The 24,087-nt window shown below is 37.5% G+C and overlaps 1 protein-coding gene across 1 annotated transcript in view; it reads left to right on the top strand.

Annotated features, from left to right (window-relative positions):
* The first annotated feature begins 412 nt into the window (after positions 1–412).
* DHX32 (DEAH-box helicase 32 (putative)) overlaps positions 413–24,087 on the top strand; it is a 24,722-nt gene continuing 1,047 nt past the window's right edge. The window contains exons 1-10 of the mRNA XM_068400109.1: positions 413–682; positions 3,353–3,546; positions 4,697–5,069; positions 7,273–7,518; positions 9,672–9,771; positions 9,885–10,043; positions 19,501–19,692; positions 21,303–21,452; positions 22,419–22,609; positions 23,470–23,651. Coding sequence (XP_068256210.1) covers positions 413–682; positions 3,353–3,546; positions 4,697–5,069; positions 7,273–7,518; positions 9,672–9,771; positions 9,885–10,043; positions 19,501–19,692; positions 21,303–21,452; positions 22,419–22,609; positions 23,470–23,651 — 2,057 coding nt within the window. The remainder of the gene's footprint in view (positions 683–3,352; positions 3,547–4,696; positions 5,070–7,272; positions 7,519–9,671; positions 9,772–9,884; positions 10,044–19,500; positions 19,693–21,302; positions 21,453–22,418; positions 22,610–23,469; positions 23,652–24,087) is intronic.

The following is a 24,087-nucleotide window of genomic DNA, read 5'->3' as shown; positions in this document are numbered from 1 at the left end:
GCTCTTTCCCAATTATTCTCCAGCCTGGCCGAGCAGTAGCAGACAAGAGCAAACACACTGGTACTCGTGGTCTGGCTTTAACATGCTCCTAAAGTGCAAAAGCTACTCAGCTTCTGTTTAACATCTTTCGGTTTAATCACCGCTATTTTGAAGAGTTTGGACAATTTTGTAAATATATTTTCTTGACGCTCGTTTGGGTTGTTAAACCACTTGAAGTGTGACAAACAGACCACAAAAGAAGGCAGCTGGACCCCAGGACTGAACTTTTAAACTGAAGAGCTGGGAAATACTAATCCTGAAGCAAGCAGAAATGGATTTCCTCAGGTTTAGGGGGCCTGAATGATCAATCAGTACATAAAGGACTCCTTCTGTTACTAATGTGTTTTTGCTGGGAATAATATATGTAAGAAAAATGGCATTTTTAACCTTTTCTCCAGAGATCCACTGCTTTTCAGACTTACTTGACTGCAGCGATGGTGATGAAGAGGAAATACTAGTATGTGGAGAAGATTTAGAGCTTAATCCTTTTGATGGCTTGCCTTACTCTTCCCGTTATTATAAACTTATGAAAGAAAGAGAAGAACTTCCAGTATGGACAGAGAAATATACTTTTATGGAAAGTTTGCTTCATAACCAAATTGTGATTGTGTCAGGAGATGCTAAGACTGGCAAGAGCTCCCAGGTCAGTACCACACACTTGGTTGGGGCTTTTTAAATTATTTTTAGAACATTTAGTGTTGTAAACTTTTCAGAGTTATTATTACTATTTTACTAATCTTACATATTTTTAAAACAGAAAAAACTTTTTGCAATTAATTTACTGTTCACTGCTGTGGCCCTTTATTTATACTAGGCACATCAATATCTAGATTTATATCACACCAGTATCTGGTTTCTGTTAGTAGTGGACTGTTGCTATGCTGAGTGCTGTATGGTATTGCAACATAACATCCAGTTCTGAAGAGTTCAGCTGCAGTGTACGCACACACAGTTGTACTGAGTTTAGCAGTTGTCAGTGTAGAAACAGATGTGCAGCCATCTATTGTAATCTGAGTTATTAAGGCCACAGAGGGAAAGTGAAATACAGAAGGTGACAAAAGATTAATGCAGTCAAATATAGATTTTATATATATATATATATATATATATAAAAGCATACATTTAAGTAACTTTCTTCATATATTCACCAACAACTGACACTTACTTTATGTTCATCCATTACAAGCCATTTTTACTTGGTTGATGATGTCCTTTGGGCTTCAGAGTAAGTTGAGCACTGAAGAGTAACACTTCTCAGACTGTGATTGTCTGTCATAAACAACTAACAAGAATACTAAATACTAAATTTAAAAATATCAAGTCATTCCTGAACATTGCAGACCACATGCATTAACTACTGTAGTTTAAAATTCAGACCCAAATATACATATAACCTTAGAAAAATTCTGTATAAAATTTTCTTATATCTATCAGTATGAGCACTGTAAATTAATGCTTTGTTTGTATAACACAACATCACATCTCACCTTGAAAAACTATCAACTACATACTTTAAAATTTATCAGCTAAAACCCTTCCCTACTGAAATTACAGGTGTATTTCTACTGTCTTCAGAGAGGCCAAGGGCAAGTGTAAAATACTTCAGGACTTATTTCAGATTGCTTTAGTATTTTATCAATAAATCTTTCCTTCTGCATTTGGCTGGCCACTATTTCTTTCATTTGGAGAATTTTATTGCCTCCTCCCTAATACTGACTCAGCTTGTCATTTTATTCTCTTTTTGGCCATCATCACACTGAATGCCCAGTGGAAATGATAAACTCTGCAATGCCTGTGTTGGATTCAATGCCTATTCTTACTTGGAAAGTGTGTTTTGGTTCTGATTAGTGCTATATCAGGAAAGAAACACAGTGGATTTGCAGGCAGGTCACAAGAGAAGGTGAAGAAGGTTCTCAGGGAATGAAGGACTGAAATCAGTAGGGCTGTTTCTCAGGGAGAAGTAATGGTCTTTCCCTCACTTCAGCCAAGAGCAAATGCTTTTTCCAAGAATACACAATTACTTTACAGAACTCATGTTAAAAGACATCACTGAAGCCAAGATCTCAGTTGACTCTAGACACATAAATACCCACTAGGACTATCAAATTCTGTTGTAGTAATATATGACAACCTAAGTCTGTTACCACAGTAAGCAGAGAAGGATTTTCAAGCAAGTGTTATAAGCCAAAACATGATTGTTTATGACTGGGATCAAGAGAAAACTTTCCTGCAGGCAAAGCTGTAGGATAATTACTGTTGCAGGGCATCTCATATCTGCCAGAGACTTTGATGCTGGATATTGCTAGAGATCATATATTGAACTAGAGATATCATACTTCTCATTGAAAATTCCTGTGTTCCTATAAAAGGATACACACCCACCTGATGCCTGGAATATTTTTTGGATTGCAAAGTCTTTACCCCTTGTTATTGACTGTAATTTACACAAAACAAACTTTGTATAATGATAAACTACTTGCTAAGAAAAGTTAGCTTTTTAAAACGTCCTGAAACAAGTTTAATAAGATGTAAGATATTACTGGATGCTTTTTAAACATTTTTAGAAACATGATACAGAAATAAATATGTGGCTGATGCACCTAGTTTATATATGTTGATTAAGTAAAGGATTTGAAACCTAATACTTTCACTAAAATAATATTTATAATGTAATTTTACTTTCTCATGACAATAACATTAATATTTTCTAGTGTCAACTTTCTACTGTAAATATACAAATTAGAGAGCTACTCCCTAAGTTTCTGGAGCAGTTCAGTCTCAGCTATCTTTGTTTACAGAGGAGTTAATCTGAAATTACATATATTTACTGTGGCATTTGTCAGTTTGAAATCCTGTTCTTCCTGGGACATATTTCTCATGTCAAGCACCTGAATATGATGTAGCATGGGCTGAGCCAGCCTAGAAGGCCCTGACAACAACTGCACTAACAGTGTTGGATCAATCAGCAGATGCTTAAGAATGATACTGCCAGCTTTACGTGCTCCCCAGAGGCCAATTCTGTCCCTTCTGCAAGATATTCAAGGTAATCTGAGTCCAGCTGAGAAATTCCCAGGTAAACCTTCTAGCCCATGTCACTCCAACTCTTGACTCTCTAAGAGATTCAGGGTCTTGGCATTCATCAAGGCAGATAATTTCTGCACCAGGTGCAGCTCACCCGTCAGCAGTCAGGCAGACAGTAAGCAGCAGATGCTCGGGCTGATTTAGTTCTTCCACACTATCTACTTCTTTTGCATTACAGTCTCTGCTAAACGTGTTAAATACCAAATACATCTGTTTTCTTATTTACTTACAGATTCCTCAGTGGTGTGCTGAGTACTGCCTTTCTGTCCACTATCAACACGGCGTAGTCGTATGCACCCAGGTACACAAGCAGACAGCGGTGTGGCTGGCACTGCGCGTAGCTGATGAAATGGATGTCAACGTTGGCCACGAAGTGGGGTATTTCATCCCATTTGAAAGCTGCTGTACAACAGAAACTATCCTGAGGTTTGTGTGCTTGGTTTTTAATGCCTTCAAATTAATATGTAGCTTACAGTTCTTTGAAAGTGCAAAACTTCACTAAGCACCTCACTAACCTCTATATCATTCTACTTTTTCTTTTGCTGTTTTCCAGTACGGGAGTGTTCATAACCATAAAAGAACATGGGATAATCTATCACAAAGTAAAGCTGGAACATAAAAGCAAGCCAAAGTCATGGCTAGAAAAGGGTATATTCAGTAACAAGAGAAAAAAGCATTTTGGAGGATTTTTAAGATATAAGAAATGCATTTAATGTATTAAATGTGGGCAAGTGACAGCAGCAACGCATGGTTTCAGATTTTGAGCTCCTCTGAAAGTTAGGAGAGTTATTTTCTCTGGTTCCCTACTATGGCAGGCACAAACTATAAAATCTAGACATAAGCCTTTTTCCAGCCACTGATTTCCAGTGGAGAAGAGGATACTCACCCCTTCTGAAAATCAAGTTCAACCGCTCTTCCTTTTGTGTGTCCTTTCTCTTTCACGGAGAGCTCTGTAAACCTCATCCTGCAGCACATCTTCCTGCAGCTGCTCCTGGTGTGAAAGGGAGATGAATCCTATCCTCTCACACATCGAAACCTGGTTCAAGAATTCAAAGTCCTGCTGAGCAACACAGCAAAAAATAATATGCTTTTAAAAAACTTTCAGTAGCAGGAATAATAGGGATAAAAGAGAGGAGGGCCTTCCAGTATGAGTTAATCTCTCATCTTGGTTCTGGCGCTGCCTGAAGTGTGCGTGTACACCTTCTTTTCCTCACCTGAAAGTATTAGTTCCTAGCTCAAGAATTGGTTATGGCATGCAACATGCTTAGATAGTTTGGAAGAAGAAAGGCAATCTAAGTTATGATTTTAGGGCAGAAGTATATCTTCTTTTGCCTAGACCATCCTTTCAACCATAGTGCCACTTAGTGTGATTGAATTACATTGAGTTTCTAGCTACTTAAAGAAGGATTTAAACATGTAGATGAGACTGATACTGTCTACAAAATAGACTCTCTGCTCTTATCACATCTTTCTTGTTAGAACAGAAAGAACCAAGCTGTCCCCCTGAATTAATTTCTTGCAATCAAATCTGAATATTCCAAGAAACTTCGTCGAGTTTTCTGTTTGTATGTTGCAGATACTGTACTGACGATATGTTACAAAGGGAAATGATGTCTACACCTCTTCTGAACTATTATGGTGTTATCATCTTGGATGATGTGCATGAAAGAACTGTTGCAACAGATGCGTTACTTGGCCTCCTTAAAGATGTCTTGATGTCAAGACCAGAACTGAGGCTGGTAATACTCACTGCGCCTCATATGTCCAGCAAACTCCAGAATTATTATGGCAGCGTCCCCCTCATAAGAGTGGAAACCAAACACCACGCAGAGGTTGTATACTCTTGCAGCACTCAGAAAGACCACTTTCTGTCTGCACTAAGACTGCTCTTCGAGATACACCATACAAAAGAGAAGGGTGACATTGTGATCTTTCTGGCATGTGAACGAGTAAGTTATTAACTGAGTCCAGTATTTCTGATTCTAATCAAGAAACAATTTACATCTGTGTTTATATATATATATATCTTGTTGCCAGTATCTAAGACATCAGACACTGCCAACAGTTTTTATCATTTCAGGTTTTTCCTACAAAGAAGTTATGGTATACGTAACACTGTATTTTATATATATATATAGCATAAACTAATACAAGGCACTGTCAGATTTTCTGTAGGCTTGAAGAAAGGCCATCATCCTTCTGTGTGATGCAAAAAGATGCAAAATAGGGACAAGGGCCACAGATGCAGGGAGTTAATACGTTGCAATCTATTCTGGCACTGGGCACACCACACTTTGTGTTACCCCCTGTTTTGCAGGAGTAGACACATGTTCAGTTTGCATAAATTCACAGGAATGTTTTTACCTTAAACCTGCCCGCAGCGTTTTTCCATTTGCTTTCTCTTTCATTGCTGCAAACTTCCCAGCCATTTGGGTACACAACAGCAGTAGACAAAGGTCGCTCTGGAGGTGCTACAGATAATCCAGGAATCTGCACGGGCTTGGCTATTTTAAATAGTGGCATCTCTGAATCCCTGAAGACAGCAGTGACGCCCTAAATTCGTTGTTGCCAGGACTGCACAATCAGGTCCTTCTCAAAAAAATTTCACAGTACTTTATAGCTGCCAAAGCAATCTGCCCATCAAATAAACACTTTAAGACTGAAATTCTTATAAATTATTATTTATTTCCTGACAGTGATCTTCAACCTTCCACTAATTCACCTTAGTAGCTCCAGGAGATACTGACTTTTCAGAAGCAAAGATAAATTACCATAAACTACCCAGGTACTATTGCTTTTCACTGTAAAAAGGGATGGACATGTAACACTTTTAATAATACTAATAATCAGTTGTAAACTTTAGAGACTCAAATTTTACAAGTGATGAATTTATGAATTCTGTGTATCAGTTCCCATATTTATAATAAGTAATGTTAGAGAGAAAACACATAGTCTTTCCAACTCAAAGGACTGGGAGGAAAGTTTTATTTCTGCTAAAAAATATTTGATGGGCAAGTCCCACACAATAGTCAAATAATAATGTCTTTCTTACCGACAAGAGATTACTTAGTTCTGTCTCTCACCACAAACAAAACACTCATTATGAACTGTTACTGCACAGTTCACATCCCATGCATTCTTGCTTAACTGTGATTTAAAGTTTCATATTGCTAATGGCTCACTGTTCCCTAGCACTCAACTGTCTTTTAAACCAGACAAAAATATGAATAAACTAAGAACGTTCTATTAAGATTTATGTGTTGTCTTGGTGCCAGCCTTGCTATTAGATGCCACTGTCATCTCTTTATAAGAATTTTTATAGAATACTTTCAACTCATAACTACTATGAATGCAGTGGCACTCTCAAAGAGAAACTCAATCTGGTTTTTCAATTTTGAAAAATGGTTGCTAATAAAAATGCATTTGAAAAAAAAAGAAAACCTTTCAAACTGGACAAAGTCCATGAATGATTTTTTGTATACCTTTAAAAAGGGGACAGTAAGGACTGGAGAGGGTTGGAGCAGTGATTTGCTGTGATCTGACTCCAGGAGCACCCACGCACATCTCACCTCGGCCAGCAGTGCAGGTCACCCCGTTGCCAGCCCTGGGGTGCACCGTGCATGACTTTGGTTCCAGCAGAAAACATTTTGGGCGTACCAGTGGAGTACCTGAGTACAGCATTACCAGCCCTACACACAAGACAAATTTGCACCAGACTCTTTGGCACTAAATCACTGATGTGGATGTCCTACATACATAAAGTTTAGTGACTGTTTCATAGTTTCTCAGCCTTGATATACCTAAACTATATTTTTGCACATCTGTCTTCCCCTGGAGGTTGGTGTGGATTAAAGCCAGAGAAGACTATTTTGAAAATTGCAGAGGAGAAAAAGACACTTCAAAAAACAGTCCAGATTTTCCTTGGTCTATAGTTAGTGGATATAGTCAGTAAATTCTCATCTATAGATCTGTTCCCTTTTTTTCCCTTTTCATTATTAATCATGTAAGATTCAAATGTTGTTATAGTTTGATACATAGTTAAAATTCATTTTAGAATAAAAAAGTTGCTTTAAAATTAAATATTGATATTTGTTTTTCATACTCATGAGGGGGGAAAAAAAAAAATAAAAATAATCTTTCTCCTGATTGCAGGAAATTGAAAAAGCTTACCAAATGATCAGACAGGAACAGTCTAACTTAAATCCTGACCTTGGAGAACTCATCCCAGTTCCTTTATACCCCACAAAACAAGACCTAATTCCCAAATCAAATCAAGACAGACAGAAATGCTGCAAAAAATACAGAAGAAAAGTGCTACTCACCACAAGCTTTGGAGAATCTTTGATTTGGATTAAAAATGTAACCTTTGTCATTGATGTCGGTGTCGAAAGGAGAAAGGTTAGTAAAGTTAACCAAAACCAGTATGCCAAATATTAACTATGCATAAGTTTTTTTAAGGTTGGGGGAAAGGGAAATGTGCAGCTAATAGATAGATGCAAATGGTTTCTAAAGGATCAAATATTTTTCTATTCATTCATTAAGTCAGATTCTATAATATTTTTAACATTCAAAGTAACAAAATTTAAATAACTTTCACAGACATCTCAGGTGAAAACCAAGCAAGAAAACACAATTACTTCTGCAATTCAGTCAGAAAACAAAATTTTCAAGTGTCTAAAGCCAGATTAACACTCCCAGCTGAAATCACCACTCATTTGGGCACCAAACCAATGACACTTCATTTGCAAACTATATCTCGCCTTAGTTTTGGCTGATCAGTCATAATTATCTCTTCAGTATCTTATAGATAGAGCAAAATACAATCAGTTCTTGGCTACCTGTTGGCAGATTACCTGGTTTAGTAGATTAACCTCACCCCTTGTTTAACAACTTAGTAATCAGCGTAGTGCCATCCATCCAAGTACCTCAAAATGCTGCAATTTATCAAATTAATCTTTGACCTTTTACAGTTCATTCTAAGTATGTCTTCAGTTCTTGTTTTCCACCCCATCCTGGGAAAGACTAGTGCAGCTGCAAAAAATAGCTCTTGTTTCTTTCATTTATACAAAACTGATGTCCTGAATAATGAGTGACTGTAGGAACAAGTCATTACATGAACTGGAAAGCTGCAGAACTAAAGGTTTTGTAACTGTTCAATGCATTCTGCTAGTCAAAATAAATATTTCAGTAATAGGCAAAATAAACAATGTAATACAGTTTCTTTATATAATCTAGAATTGAATCACCAAAGTCGAAGTTAAGCGTTCCTAAAATTTTGTGTTGGGGACCATCAATCCTGGTTAGCCTTGAGAATAGTTCAGGTAAAAGCTTGGGAACCACCACCACCTCTCATTTTCTTTGCTAAAAACTGCGTCTAACACTGTAATTTTCAAGGGTTCTCATCTGTGGGGTATAAACTAGACCAGCCTCAAGTCAAGGAAAAAAAAAATTGTCATACTTTTGTGTAAAACAAACAAAATCCTAAAAGCGGTTTTCAGTTAGGCCATGCATAACTTAACGTATTTCTGAAACTACAGTTGTCTTGGACGACAAATGAATCTCACCTCCACAGTAATCTGAAGCCCAAAGTAAAATCCAGACTTCTGTGAATCAGAAATATGAAGTGATGGCAATAAATCCGTTCCAACACAGTCCTGATGGCCATCAAATCACCTCTATCAGTTACGCAACTTTTACCCTTTAATTCAATTACTTTGTCATAACAGCTAAGTTCAGTCCTCTAATATTCCTTAGCAGTTCAAATTCACATTCAATCCATATGGCTGAAAGTCAGTTGAACATAGAGGGAACAGGCAAAGTTCTGTGCAGAAAAATATCCCACGTCTTGCAGTTGGGATAAATAAAAAAATAAATTTACCCAGAGGAAATTTGTCCCTGCACTGAAGCACATTTTATCTTTTTTATTAAAACCCCGCTTAAAGTAGACAAAGTCAATTCAGATGGCTTGACTAGAAAGTTGCCTTATCCAGATGTTATATGTCTTGCCATATATTACAGAAGCTTATGGACATCATCTGGTGGTCAGAACAGTGACTGAATCAGCTCCTCAGTTTAATCAAAATAAAACACAATTAAGAAAACGGGGCATTGTACATCTTTGTTACAGTCCCTGTCTCCTGTACTGACTTGACAGATTTCAGTATTAAGACAAAGATCTGGAGTTATGGAACAAAATGTTATCAGACAGTGTTGGGATTCTGTCATTGGAAGAAATAAATAATCTTTTTCGATGCTTTTCTTGATGATACCATAGCTATACGTTTTGTGCTTTAGTAAGGTACATTTCTTCAGAAAAAGACATTTATCTTAGAGTGTACTTACAGAGCTATTGCAAAACATCAGTGTCTGTCAATTTATCAAAGTGCTGACTGCTCTCATTTCCAAGCTGGTGAAATACTGTAGTATAAAAAAAAATGAAAATGTTACTACACTTTCTGTAAAATGACCTAGACAAAAATTCAATACAGACCATTAATATTTTTGTAGTCTTCACTTACTTATCTGATGCTTAATATCTCTTTCATTTAAAGGTGTACAATCCTAGAATCAGAGCAGACTCTGTTATAACGCAGCCTATCAGCAAAAGTCAAGCAGAGATGCATAAACAAATTCTGGGCATGTCTTCATCAGGTAGAATTATTAGCTCAAAATTTAAATCCATTAGCTCAAAATGTTAATTGAATCAATGTGGCAATGTAAAAAAAAAAAAAAAAAAGAGGTAATTTTCTTGAAATCTCTTCCAGGAAAACTCTTCTGCTTGTATCCTGAAGAATCTACATACAAAGAAATGAAACCACATGTACCAGCCAAAATACAGGAATCCAACCTAACCAGCATGGTTCTCTTCCTGAAGAGGATGGATATAGCAGGCTTAGGACACTGTGACTTCATAAGCAGGCCAGGTAATGATGATGCACCAATTTTCCATTTTTTCATTATTATTTTTGCAGTTACTTAAAAGATTAACTTTGCTGTTATTCACAGTACTGTTTTTTGTTGAAGCACTTGTAATATTGCCACGGCTTTTACCACATAGTGGCTAGAACAGTTCACAATGCAATAGTTGCACTTAGACAACCGGTACCGTGTATGAACTCTTTGCTCTGAAAAAGACCATAAAGTACCCGAATGGAATTGGAATGAAAAAAAAAAATATTCCAAATATCTTCTCATGTAGGTTTCATATTATTTTCCTGGAACCCACAAAGAAAATTTGTGGCCTGTTGTACAAGGCATTGTACAGATATCCAACAAAATATATTCCTTTAATGAAAAGTTTACAACCCAAATAAACTACTAGTGTTACCTAGGAGATATATTTTGAAGAAATCAGTTTTCTTCTTATTCTCCGGCATCTCCCACCTCAAATTTACAATAAGCTGTTACTTAAGGACAATATTTTTTACAAAATAAAGCCAAATCAACTTTCAATACTAGACAGGGAATACTCTGAATTTTGAGATAAGAGTGTGAAGAAAGTGGCTGCTTTTTTTTTTTTATTTTTCTGACTTCATGTTTTAGGGCTTTTTCTATAGAAGGATATTCTCCTCTGTTCTGACCTACCACAAAACCCAAGTACCACTGCAAATTCTGCTGATGATTTGCAGCCAATTAAAAGTGAGGGAAACAGCACTGGTTTCACTGGTTTGGGGATCATGTGACCTATTCTAGCTTCATTTATGATAATTTTCCAGTGCAAATAGGAAGCATTTTTACATTATCCTCCCTTTCCTCATGCACATACACGAAATAAGAACGATCATTTGTTTTCTTTGTGTTGTACACCACGATTAATTAGAAGAAAGAGTTTAATTCCCACTGTTGGATGCTGTGAAAGATTGTAAGTGGAATTTTTAAGTGGAATTTATTCTACTTTTCCCTTGTCTGCCTGTTTAGCAGAAACATGCCTAAAAGAAATGTGAAAAAACTTTGCCAGTCTGAATGGTAACTAATTCAAGACTGATGAGAATCAGAGTATTTTGGCCTTGTGTCACCTCCCGTGTTGAATCTAGGAAACGCTCGTGGAAAAGGTTATGGAATACAGTTGGCTTCCACTCAAATTTAGAAACTATTTTACTAAAAAAAAAAAAATATTCTAAAATGTATTAGTGCTTTTACTGGATTTGAAGAAAGTTGTTCTTGAACTGTAGAATGAATTAGTAAAGTTAGATTAGGAAAAGCACTCAGTATTTTTGGATTTAAAGGCACAATGGAGACAGTTGGTATTCATGGAGAATGAAATGCTAGAGGTGTTTAAGTATTTCACAGATGTAGGAATGCTAAGTTTTGTCTGGATTTTTGAGACAATGCAGCTGAAGAAAGCATCTTGCTGATGTGTACAAAATTGTAAAGATATTTGATGAATGCATCAGCTTTCCTTGGATGGGCATCAAATATGAAAAATTTTTTGCTAACTAGATCAAAAGTGCGAGGTCAAAGTATTGAAAAGTTTGAGGAATTACTGAAACAGTGCGAGGAATGTTAGGTAAACTGTTTGAACAAAGAAAAAAATCCCACAAAGACTGTAGGGGGTCCACTGAAAGGACATGAGAAAGTCTGCACAGTTTCCTGGTCTCCTTCCCATCTTAAGGCCCCACATAATCAAGCATTTGAAACATCGCTTTAATTGTCTACTACAGCTCTTCCTTTATCCTAGATCACACATTGGCTTTCTTTGCCTTGGGGCTTTGTTTTTCCCACTTCTGAGCAGGCAACAAACCTCTTTCCTACTAACACTCAAGTTATATCCCTACCACAATTCTCCAGAGACGACTATAAAGCTCACGCTATCAGAATACAGACAGCGCGAAACACGTTTATCTGAAAGAAACAGGAATACTGACGTAAACAAGTTTGGAAGGGGAGTTAGTTATTGTGTTAGGCCAACTGACAGAACGCAAAACAGACGTCAAGCTTTCAAGCACATAAAACCTTCTTTTGGGCCCTTCATCCTCCCGAGAGCTTTGGGTCAATGATCTCAGCCTGTGACAGGCCAAGCTTTCTCCTTTGGTGCTGAGACAGCCCCAACCTGCCGCACACACCCAACGCCAGACAGCTCTCCAGTGGCTGAAGCAGCACGACGTCTTCCAGCAGAAGCAGGGACTGACTCTGAAGTCACACCATGGAGTCCTTGATGCCCAGCTCCAAATACCTCTGGTACCCAGTTAAAGGGTAGCCTGAAGCTTTTTGACTGGTAGCCATAAGATCAAATAGATGTTACACCTTCCTGGATTACGTACTGCAGAGCAGGGCTGCAAAGGAGGCAAAGGCAAGAGCTATCAGAGATGGAGAGCATCCTCTCTTAAGCGAGAGATCTTTAGCTTTTCAAAAAGACTTCATTATCTTTGCTGCAGCCAGTTCAGTAGCATAAGCCTTCTGTAACCTGAAGTGATGAAGGCAGCTGAGGAAGAGGAGGGGGGGTCTCTGAGATGGTATACAAACCCATGCGAAAAATATGAGCAAAGCTCACAAAACAAGCAGTGTGGCTTTTCTAACCCTAAGGAAACTCCTGGGCGTAACAGTTGTTACTCTCATCTACTCCCAATGTACACAAAGCCAATTTGCCCACTCTCAACCAAATATGGCACAAGATCAACTGGATCCCAAAAAACCCCACAAACAAACAAACAGAAAGACATGGCAGTAAATCCATATGTTCTCATTTGACTTGGCCAAATCAAGTGCTGTTCAGAGCATACAGATATTAAACCCACAAACAGCCTTTCTATTTCTCCCTAGCACAGTTTGTCCTGAGCTTGACTATTCAATGTCTCTTCATCGCCTTGAACTTGACTTCCCTTTGATTAAAGGGAATAAACACACTGCAGCATCTCCTGTGTGCCACACATGCCACGGGCTTTCCTATGTACCCTTTCTGTTCAGCTAACATCCTCAAGTTTTCTTTACAATTGAAACAGATGGAGGCTTTGGGGTTTTTTAACCCAAGGTGAATTTCTCCTAAACAAAATAATGTTTTCACTGAGATGACAGAGTAACATATGGACAGGAACGGGTGAACAAACATATCAAAAGTACACCGAAATTCACAGCAAGAATTCAAAGACAAGTACTTCACAGTCCGTTCCCCGTACACAAAGTAGAGAACATACAGCAGATAAGTAAAGAAACAAAAATTACATCAGGAAAACCTTTTATTTCTGCTCAACAACAATGTGCACAAGTTTTTTTTTCTGCTGCTCTTTGAGGAAAAAATAAAAGCGTGGATTAACTCTGACTCATTACTGCATTATGAAAGCAACAAACATGTCAGGCTTACAGCTGCTGCATTTAATTCACGCTATAATCGAGATGAGCAAATGCAGCAGACTTGTTACTTTTTTAGATTTCGTGAGCCGTATGAAAATCTATTTGGCACTGCAGCTCTGAAGTGCGTTATTTGAATGCCTGTGCCACTATAACAGGGATGTCTTTACATTTTTATCAGTTAATCAGCTAGATCTTTGCTGTGTTATATAATGGGACAAAGAACTCCTTTCCCATAGACTGCAGCAACGTTATGTATTTTTGTAAATCACTGGAAAATCCTTATTTAAACTATGCAAATCAGGATAAAGATGAAGCCATAAGAAAAAAAATTTCCATAAGAAATAAAGGTGAAAGCAGTTTGCAGATTCTGTATTCATTGAGAATTACCATAAACAATTTTCAGATTAAAATATTTGTTGATGGTCATGGAAACCATGACATTTGAGAGCTACGATACTATAACCCCACTGAGAACATATTCTTAGAATATCCGTAATAACAGAAGTTGTATAAATGCGTATAATTTCAAATTGTTTCAGAAACAAAATTTGTTTGCATATATTTTTGTTAGAAACAGGCTGTCAAAAGACAGAAACTCAATGCACCATGTAAGGTCTGCTCAACAGGGATCACTTCATGGCAGATTTATTATCTTAAGTTCTCCTGTTGATTCTTTGATGTTTTAATTTCTGAATTTCATTGATTAAATAGTATTATATATCTCCTAATGAAGCATAGACATGCTGCTTTCTGATAGCATAGACATGGCCATATACTTCACATTCTGTACAGCACAAATCAGTGGAAAAGCATAAAAGCAATTGGAGGAGGTAAGGACCAGACAGCAAACAAACACAGGAGGCAAGGTATAGACTGGACAACCCGACCCTTAGCAGCAGTCCCATATCCATGGGACAAGAGGCATCAGGAATGGGTGTCAGGGCACTATGTACAGCCCAATAACCGAGCACATGCCACGCTGCATGTAGACAATTGCTTAGAATAGGGAGCTGGTATTACAAAGGGCACCCCAAAAATGAGAAGAGGTAGCCCAGTACTGTTAAAGTTGGACTACTCTCATGTCATTTCCTAGAGAGTAACAGAAGAAACCAAGGTGATTAAAATATTTTTTTATGCCATTATATAATACTCTTTGTGGATATACTACAGTTGCACAGTCACGTGCATGCTTTGAGGATGACACAAAGCAGATAGAAAACTGACTTCACTGAACAGTCAGTGCTACCCCTGGTGCGTGGCTGTAACTTGGTGTATTTATGTTAGGAAAACGCAGGTCAGTCCCTGTGCTGGCTGTGCCTGCTAGCAGAAAAGCACAGTAGGGACCACGACCAGCCAGCTTGGAGGGGTGAAGAAGCAGTAACTATAATTTCAAAATAATAGTTACTGAATTGGTGACATCAGAGCACGACAGACTCATAAGAAATCATACCTCAGAAGTTATAAGGGAAAAAAGAGAATCAAGACAAAACCTGCACACAGAAGCTTGTTATTGCAGAAGAAAAATCTTTGCACAATTTGAAGAAAACTTGGCATTAGATTTCTCTGTATCTTCAGTTTGCCATCCAAGAAGCAATGTTAAAAAACAATGACAGAAAATGCCATTCCCAGAATATTCTCCCTGCAGTAATTACTTTGGCAGTTCTTCATGCTGTTAAGCCTAACAGAAGCTGGAAAAACTTGTGGTTTGCCAGACAGCGAATCAGCTCTTTAAAGACAACGTCGTTCACCTGACATTCATGTCAGCTCTAACTTTATAACAGTTATTCCTATGGAAAGAAAAGATCTATCAAAAAGCAGGTGTTTTACATACTCAAAATCTTCACAGAGGAGGAGACCAGAACACAGGCCCTGTAGATCCTCCAGACAAGCATGATATGGCAGTTAAATGGACTATTAGTAATAATGAAATTTAAATTTCATTCCTCTCTCTAATACTCACTTATCAAATTTTTGGCAAATCTCTGTATCACTTGCTTCCTTATGCAACAAGAATAATAATTTTGTATTTATGTTATCACACAGTAAGCATTTCAATTTCAGCCATGTAGGATGTGATACTGAAAAGATGAAAGGCACAGCCACCTTTAGAAACATCTTACTCTGTTCATGTCAAAGTTACAAAAAACTTGTGAAACAAAGAATATAATTTTAAGTCAGCTTGAAACCCTCAGATAAATTATTTCAGTGCTAACAATAATATTTAGTTACATATTTGCTTTACTAAGCCTAAGTCTGATCAAGAGTAGGACCTGTATAAAACACTGGTCAGATTTCCTGAGACAAGTCCAGAGCAACCCAGTCTTAGTAGCCAAAGAACATAGGCAAGGGAATGAAAATATCAGATAAGGAAATACCTTTTAAACTTCCAGGGATGCGACAGTTTCTTGTAGAAAGCACAGGAGGTATCTTGAGAGCTTCTTCTTAACTTTGCTCCTGTGAAAGCAGCAGTTGAGTCACAAAGCCTTGCAGGTTACTTGATGGCAGCAGGAGCTGGCGTTGGCAAGCAGCCCCAAAAATAATGACACCTGCTTGATAGAAATCCTTATAAGACAAAGCAGATTTCTGTTCTTTAAAGAAGAGCTTTCCATATCTAAACACTTACACTACTTTTGTTTTATCACAGTTCAACCACATGAGCATTTGCTGTTCTAACAATGGCTTTTCATTAATTGAGTTTGTGCCTCAAAATGCAGAGCCATATCTGAAATTATTTTTTTTTTTTTACTGTTCCTTCACTTGCTTAATCTACCTTTACCATCTTGTCCTTTCTAACACAATAAAACTCCAGGAGTCATCTTTTTCTTTTTTTTTTGGCAATGCTCATAGCAAAATAGGGAAGTAAGTTGTGCTGACAAATCTCAAGGCAACTAACTCTAAGGCATAAAAATGCAAATTACTGATGCTGTCAGGGGATTTAAATTGGTTGCCATATAACCATATATTTTGTAAGTTCTAGCACAAACTACTTTGTTGATTTCTGGAAATTAGCTTTCCATGATTTCCTAGTAATTACTATCTGTCTGAACGACCATTTTACTCTCCTGGTAGCTTCAATCACTGATATCTATTTGCTGTCACTGACTCTTATACTTCATCAGTTGTTACTTTTAATTTCTTTAAACTTCCTAAGTATGTTCTTCTCACATGTTTTAGCTTTTGCAAAGGCTCATCTTTTATCTCATATGACCAATAACAAATATTCTCTCTAAACAGAAACCCCTCATGTTGTACAGGCAGATATATGAACTCTAATACTGAAATGAAACAGGTCCACAGTTTTAACAGAAATTTATACACTCTTGAGAGAATTTCTCTGAAAACTGATAGTAAGTGTTTTAAAATTAAGTCAAGTCACAACACTAACAGATTGACATGCTGGAGTAGTTCTGTAAAAGCTCATGTAAGGGGAATTAATAAACTATTTTTTCCCTTCAGACAGTAGTAACAGAAAAGGGTTAAAAACAGCAAGTGTTTGCTTGCTTCCCATTTTACTTTTTTCTTTACTTCATTATAACTAGTTAATTACAGAGTGATGGCAATAAACTAACAGTTTACTGCCAATGAAGTAAAAACCCAAACTCAAGATTTTCTCGCAGGAAGGCAGGGTGCCTGAAGTGGGATGTTATGGCTAAATGTGACCTATGAGCTCCTTACAGGCTTTATTTTTAATCTTCATGATGCAGCAGTAGCCTGCCAAAGATAGGTTCCCATTCATAATGAATTCAAGCAAGAAATTATTTCTAGTCATCTACTAATGAAGATACAGGAACAAATACACACCCTGCCTGTGGGGGTAGCTGTGGCTGTGGTTTGGGTTTTTTTTTTAAATTTAGAGGGTTTTTTGACATTAATAACCAAACTGCAGCAGCCCACAGAAGCCTGAAAAATTCCCAGTGCAGTCATTAGTTTCCCAGTGCTGGGTATGCGTGGCTGGGGATGAGGCCATGTCCTGCTGTACTGGAAATTTTTCCCACCAACCTCAATGGGATTAGAATTTAACTTGTTATCCATAAAACAGAGAGAAAATATGAAACAGTTCCTTAAACTGGAATAAGGAGAAAGTTGCTGCAGGGATAACAGAGCAGTTATGAATTTAAATGAACTGGCACTCATAAAAGATATTGACCATTACAATAAGACCTGGAATAGAAATCTACGTTTGAAAAGAACTGGGAGGAAAGAGCCTTCATGCTTCAAGAGTTCCCAAATTTCCATCAATGTCTTTCATGCTCTAGCAACTACTTTTTGGAGAGTGTAGGCTTGACAACTTCTACTCAGCTCTCAGGTGCACCCTCTCTAGCCCCAGAACTGTAGCCACCATGGTTGTACATAAAGTTCTTCTGTGCTTGTTTTGCCAAAGGGACCTACTTTCATCAACAGCAGATTTCCTGCAGACCTTCTCAAGTTCTCATTTTAAGTACTGATTTGCTTAATCCTGTCCTTTCAGACATGTTTTCTTATCATTGCAACTGTGAGGGTCTGAATTCATTACACCATTCTTTCAGCAAAACAAAATGTTGCTGAGAAAACACTTAAAACTAATTTTTTCAAAATCTGAAAAAAAAAGTCAGAATAATGCTTCACATTCTTCTGGCACCATCTATCAAACAAAAAGAGCAGTCAATAATAGTAAAAGCACTATGGTATGCTCAAGCTGATTCTGTCTTCCACTACCACAGATGCAGAAAGGCAAGAGAAAAATAGTGGAAAAAAAATGGTAACGGAGAAATTCAGCAAGATGCTTAATGAGAAAAGAGTCTTTGTCAAACTCCTTCCTTATTTACTCCCATCCCACTGAGAGGTTCAGAAGAGCTACTGCAAACGCCACCTTCTGGTCCATCGAGAAATAACTGATGAGATGTAATGATAATTGATGAAAAAGAAATATTTGTGTCCATGTGTATAAGCCATTTTCTGTATCTTCACATCTTGTGGGTTGTTGATTTAATTTACCCTCATTCACGAAAGAAGAAGATACACCTATGATTTGTGCAGGTACTCCTCATAGACTAAGCTTAATATGCCATTGATCAAAACTGAATTAATTGAACAATTAACTGAATTATTGTTGATATTCCATCAGTCTTCCGAAAAAAGACACATGAACCACTTTAGCCTGAAAGCTAAAGTGCATTTATCTAAGATACAAACCCCCTCACATCTGCCTGCCTTCTCCTCTGCTGTCACTGTTCAGACCCCCACCTTAAACGTTAAACTCTAACTCATGATATCCTTCGTGTTTGCCCCTGTTCAAGTCCATCTCGTACTCATGCTCCCTACTCATTGTGTGGCCCAAATTCACTTATTTCCTACTTATTTCCCACGTTAGTCTCTCAGCCTACCTAATGATTTTCTATATTCACTCATCATTTTTTCTGTCTTGCTGTTCTCACTTCTACCTCTGGAAGTTATAACCTACAATAAGGGAAAACTGAACATTTAATCTTGTGCAGTGAGAAAGTACAGCCAATTGCTGGGGAGATATTTTCTTTCCCTATGTTCCCATTTTTTCTTCTGACATCATGAGAAACTATGTAAAAAAGTAATAATAATTAAAAAAAAAGAGGCAACCAAGAGAACTCCAAATACCTGCAGGAATGGTGAAACAGCTACAACTTCTATAAATGCTTGTCTTTTGGTTCTAATCCTCTTTCCTAGAGCTGTTGTGTATCTCCTGACACCCGTCAAATGTGACCACCGCTCTAAAAAAATGAACATGCACACAAAAAATACCTGAAGACTGCCAATAGTGCCAGGAGTTTTTGACATAGTCTGGGTGCAATACACCATTCAGCACTCGCTGTCTTGACTTTTGACAAAAACTGCTCTGACAGAAAAAAAGATCAACAAAGTTATTTGCAGCCCTATAATTGTTATCCCTTATTTTCTTCCTCCAGAATGTTCTCAGCCTTCCGTTCATCTCATTTATTACTTTTTCTTCTCACCCGTTGTCAAATGATAGAAGCTGACTTCACATAAGAAATATGCAACTGAAATATTATAATGAGAATTCAGGCATTCATTTATATGTAGCCATTCTCAAGAATTTGAATTATCTTTCCTTTTTATTAGCTCCTGAAAGCCTCATGCAGGCTTTGGAAGATCTCGATTATCTAGCAGCCCTGGATAATGATGGAAACCTTTCTGAATTTGGAATTATTATGTCAGAATTTCCCCTGGATCCACAACTGTCAAAGTCAATTCTGGCTTCGTGTGAATTTGAGTGCGTGGATGAAATGCTCACCATTGCGGCCATGGTAACAGGTACTCATAAATAATGTCTTACTGCATGGCTTGTGCCACCTGCCAGATCCACATAGACTCTTTCAAAGTCTAGTCACAAGGGCAATCCAAAGGCAAACTTTTGTTATTCACATCCTGCTTATTTCAAGTAAATTAATATCTTTGGCAGTTTAAGTCTTTACTTTAAGCATGCAATGAAACATAAGTAATGAATTCATAAGCAGCACTCCAAGTCCTTGCTTCAGATGCCCCATTAACTTCCAACGTTTTGTCAGAAAGCGTACACAGAACATCCTTTCAAAATGAACTTTCTTATCTCATACTCATGTACATTTGTTACAGACTGAAGCAGCAAATTAGGGGAAGTTCTAATTACAAACAATATTGAATTGTTCACCTACAAAGAATTACTTTGTGATCTTGTCTCTCCACTTCAATTATTTTATAAAACTAACATAACCTGAAGTATCCATACCATTCTGTCCTGACGGATCACTCTGCTCCTACATGGCACTGTGAGACAAACCAGCTGGCCTCAAACACTGGACATGTGAAGTCTGAAGCAAGAACATTTACATTAGAAGGTTGTTAACTATAGAACTTCGTTCATTTGATGTGACAGAGCTTTCAAATCAACACAAACTCCAGATATTTAAAACCATCTTGCATTCTGTGAAAGCTGCTGTTGAAATCTTAATACATCAAAGATGCACAAAATCCAAGATTTTAGGGTAACTGAGAGTAGGGTGACTCCAGAAGTTCACATAGCAAATAATGACAATGACTTCTCAGGATCCCACCAGATAGTGCAGGACAGGGCTAGACTTCGATTCTTTCAGGTCTCAGCAATGTTGGCTTCAGCAATATTTAGCTGTCTCACTTCTCTCCACAGCAGCCTCCTGACTATGTAGCACTATGCTACTGGTTTTATGGCCTAACCCTAGTATAGAACCAATGCCCAGAGGGAATACCCTAGGCCCAGAAACTGGTGGGGAGTCTTAGGCAGTAAGGACATGAACCCCCAGGACACCAAGCTGTATTTGTTCTCCCTATAGAACAACTTGGTTTTATGCCCAAGCTGGCTTGATTTTTACTAGTGGGCCTAAACTTATGATAAAATTTTTAAGTACATACAACAAATGTAAACAATTGAGCATAGGCACACTTTAGTTTTTAAAAAGCTCAACCATCTTGAAAGACACAATTATGTCATACAGTACCACAACAGAATTAAAATGCACTGGAAGATACAAATTTCAACATATAGGAGTAAATTAAGGCATTATATCCATAGATTTAGTTTCTTTCTATATTCAAGAAACCATATGCTTAGATTCTGGATAAAATGGATCATGCCATTATGAAGCACTTTTGGCTTCAGTCTGGGAGAAAGCTGCACACCTTCTTTTGTGTTTATAGAACAAATTAACTAATAAAGAGACTGAAAGAGTTGAATCAAGAGATTGAAATAAAACCATAGTGAATGCAACAGATTCAGTTCTTCAGCAGCAATCGAACCCTGAAGATTAAAGGGAACTGAGAAATGAAAAAACAAAAAAAAATCAGTAGAGTTACTATTTGTGCATGCACCTATGTGTCATAATAACCACTGCCTTGATTTTTTTTCTAAGCTCCTAATTGCTTCTTACATGCACCTCCTGGAACAGAAGAGATTGCTCTTACTTGCTGGCGAAAATTCTCACACCCTGCAGGAGATCACTTTACTCTCATCAATATCTTCCACGCCTTCAAGGAAGCCAGTGCAAACTCCTCAAGCCAATGTAAGTGTACCCACACCAGACAAAACGAAACACATTGTAACCAAGTTGGAAAACACCAAACCAAAACAAATAAACAAAAAAAAAATAACATTGTTGCATTTTGTTCATAAACTCTTTTTGAATGATTGTTTCTAGAATTGCTAATTTGCAAAGAGAAGAGAAACCTAAGATAGTAGTTATTACAAACAAATATTAGTTTTAGTTTACTAACTAGCTGACAGTGACCTAGGACAGTGTACCTCATCCAACAAGGATATGCAAGCACTATTTTTTTTTAAAGGAAAAAAAGTTTAAGGGAAGTTCAGTTTAAGGGAAAAACTGAAAGTAGCAAAGTTCACATTTACAGGAAACCAAGTAAAGCCACAGGACTGCACAGCAGACAGCTCTTCACAGCATTTTCCTTTGCTCAAACACCTTGCTCAGGTTCGTTTAGCCTGAGTCCTGTACTTAAGACATTGGAGTGACAGATTTGCATATACCAAGCGAAACCTTAGGACAGACAGTGGGATTGTTTCATGTTCAGCCATGCTGAATGCTGGAGAGGTCCAAGAGAAGCTGTCCTTTACCAGCATGCAGGGTCATCACCAGCACTACAAACGTGATCTCAGTTCCACATCCTGGCCTGAATCCAGAAAGCCTGAAAATACAGTTGCTATTTGTTCTATTTGAAGCTATTACTTTTTACAGACCAAATAAGGGATTTTGAATATTCAGAAAAACATAGCTAAAATTCCATAAAACTAAGCAAGGATATCAAGTATTGCCCACTCACTTTACAAGCAAGATCAACGAGCCTACGTTGTCCGTATGGTTCTTGTTATCAGAATTTTGGACAGCTCTGACACAGCTACTCACTCCAAAATGTTTTTAACCTATTGCACCAGTCAAAAAGCATTTCACAGAGCAGTATCTGTGGATATCTGTAAGACATTACTTTAAGCCAAAACACTGTTTTTTCCTCCACAGACTACAGCAATGAGAAATGGTGTCGTGATTATTTTCTAAGCTGTTCTGCACTGAGGATGGCAGAAATTATCAGAGCCGAACTAGTAGAGATTATGAAGCGTCTTGAACTCCCCATTTCAGAACCGGACTTTGGATCAGAAGAAAATATACTAAGCATCAAGAAATCTCTCTTATCTGGTTACTTTATGCACGTAAGGAAAAATATTGTGGTTCCATCTTACTGCATTGTTATCTTCTATAGAATGCTTCCAGAGAACTTAAGTTAGGTAGTGAAATCTGATCATCACAAAGGATAAAAGCCATTTTTCCCGCAGTGCATCAGACAAACACTTCTGCCAATTCCAATCTTCCCTCTGGGGTTCAGCTATCACAGCATCAAGTCCACACACTTCACTACAACAGGAAAACTGCCAATATGCCTTTCACTCAAAGAACTCTTTTACCTCAAAAAACTCTTTACCTTGTAATATTCTCTCAGACCTTATATCCTTTTTGAAGAGGCTTTTGTGAAAATACCCTGGAAACAGTGAATTGACTTGTTGAATATGTTTAGGTATACATAATATACAGTTTTCTTCATCTCAACCAAATGAGGTACTCTAGCTGTAAACATATACAAGAAAGATTAATTTATTCCTGCTTGAAAACATGCTTCCCTTCACACCACTATGCTCTACCTAAATACAAGAATGACCCCTCCAAACTACACCACTTCAAGTGCCCGGCCACACATTGTATTTTGAAGTCTTCTAATTCTTTAAGAATACATGTTTTCACACAGACCTTTCAAAGCCAAGTTCAGACACTTACTATATAAGCCTGCCCTCATCTGTTGCAGTTCCCTTCCAAATATACAGATTGACTTTTTTTTTAACTCTAAGCCTCATTTCATAGTATCCAGTCCCTAGCTTTCCTGCAGAAATTTGCCAAGAGGTTTAGGCTCTCCAGTTGAAAGTATCCGAATACAAGTTTAATTCCTGATAGGCAAACACTGATCTATGCATCTTGAACATTCAATTAAGTAATGGATAACTCTCTGCATTTTTTTTAGATTGCTCGTGATGTAGATGGCTCAGGTCACTACTTAATGTTAACACACAGACAAGTGGCCCAGCTTCATCCTTTCTCATCATATTATAACGTCAGAAAGATTCCTGAGTGGGTTTTATTCCACGAGTTTAGTGTATCAGAAGACAATTCCATCAGAGTCGTCTCTGAGATATCACCTGATCTGTAAGTTAACAATGATGAAACTGTTTCTTCACTCACACCTCTACCACGAAAGTGTAACTTAAGTCACACACGGTGTAAGGATGTGCGTGTACGCTGCGAGCAATGCTTGGAGAAGTCAACTCCAGTCATCTTCTCCTTTTCCTTTATCTCTGACATAAAAGTAGCTATCTTCTGGTTCTGTTGAGAAATCATTCCAAGCATAACTGATTCACTCTAGGTACAGATGTGGGTTTACAAAAAAAAAACCCTAACCCAAAACCAAAACAAACAAAAAAACCCCAAAACCCAACATCAGTAAAATAGGCATAAGAGAAAAGGACAATTTTCATACCTAGTCAAGCAAGAGGAGTTAGCATCACTGGAAGGGTGAAGAAATCATTGGTTTTCACACTTTTTATATTCACTAGTGAGTATATGTGGAATAAATTTTATTTCT

The sequence above is a fragment of the Nyctibius grandis genome, chromosome 4 (genome assembly GCF_013368605.1).
Source record: "Nyctibius grandis isolate bNycGra1 chromosome 4, bNycGra1.pri, whole genome shotgun sequence".
Lineage (NCBI taxonomy): Eukaryota > Metazoa > Chordata > Aves > Nyctibiiformes > Nyctibiidae > Nyctibius > Nyctibius grandis.
This window is presented reverse-complemented; position numbering and strand designations above follow the sequence as displayed.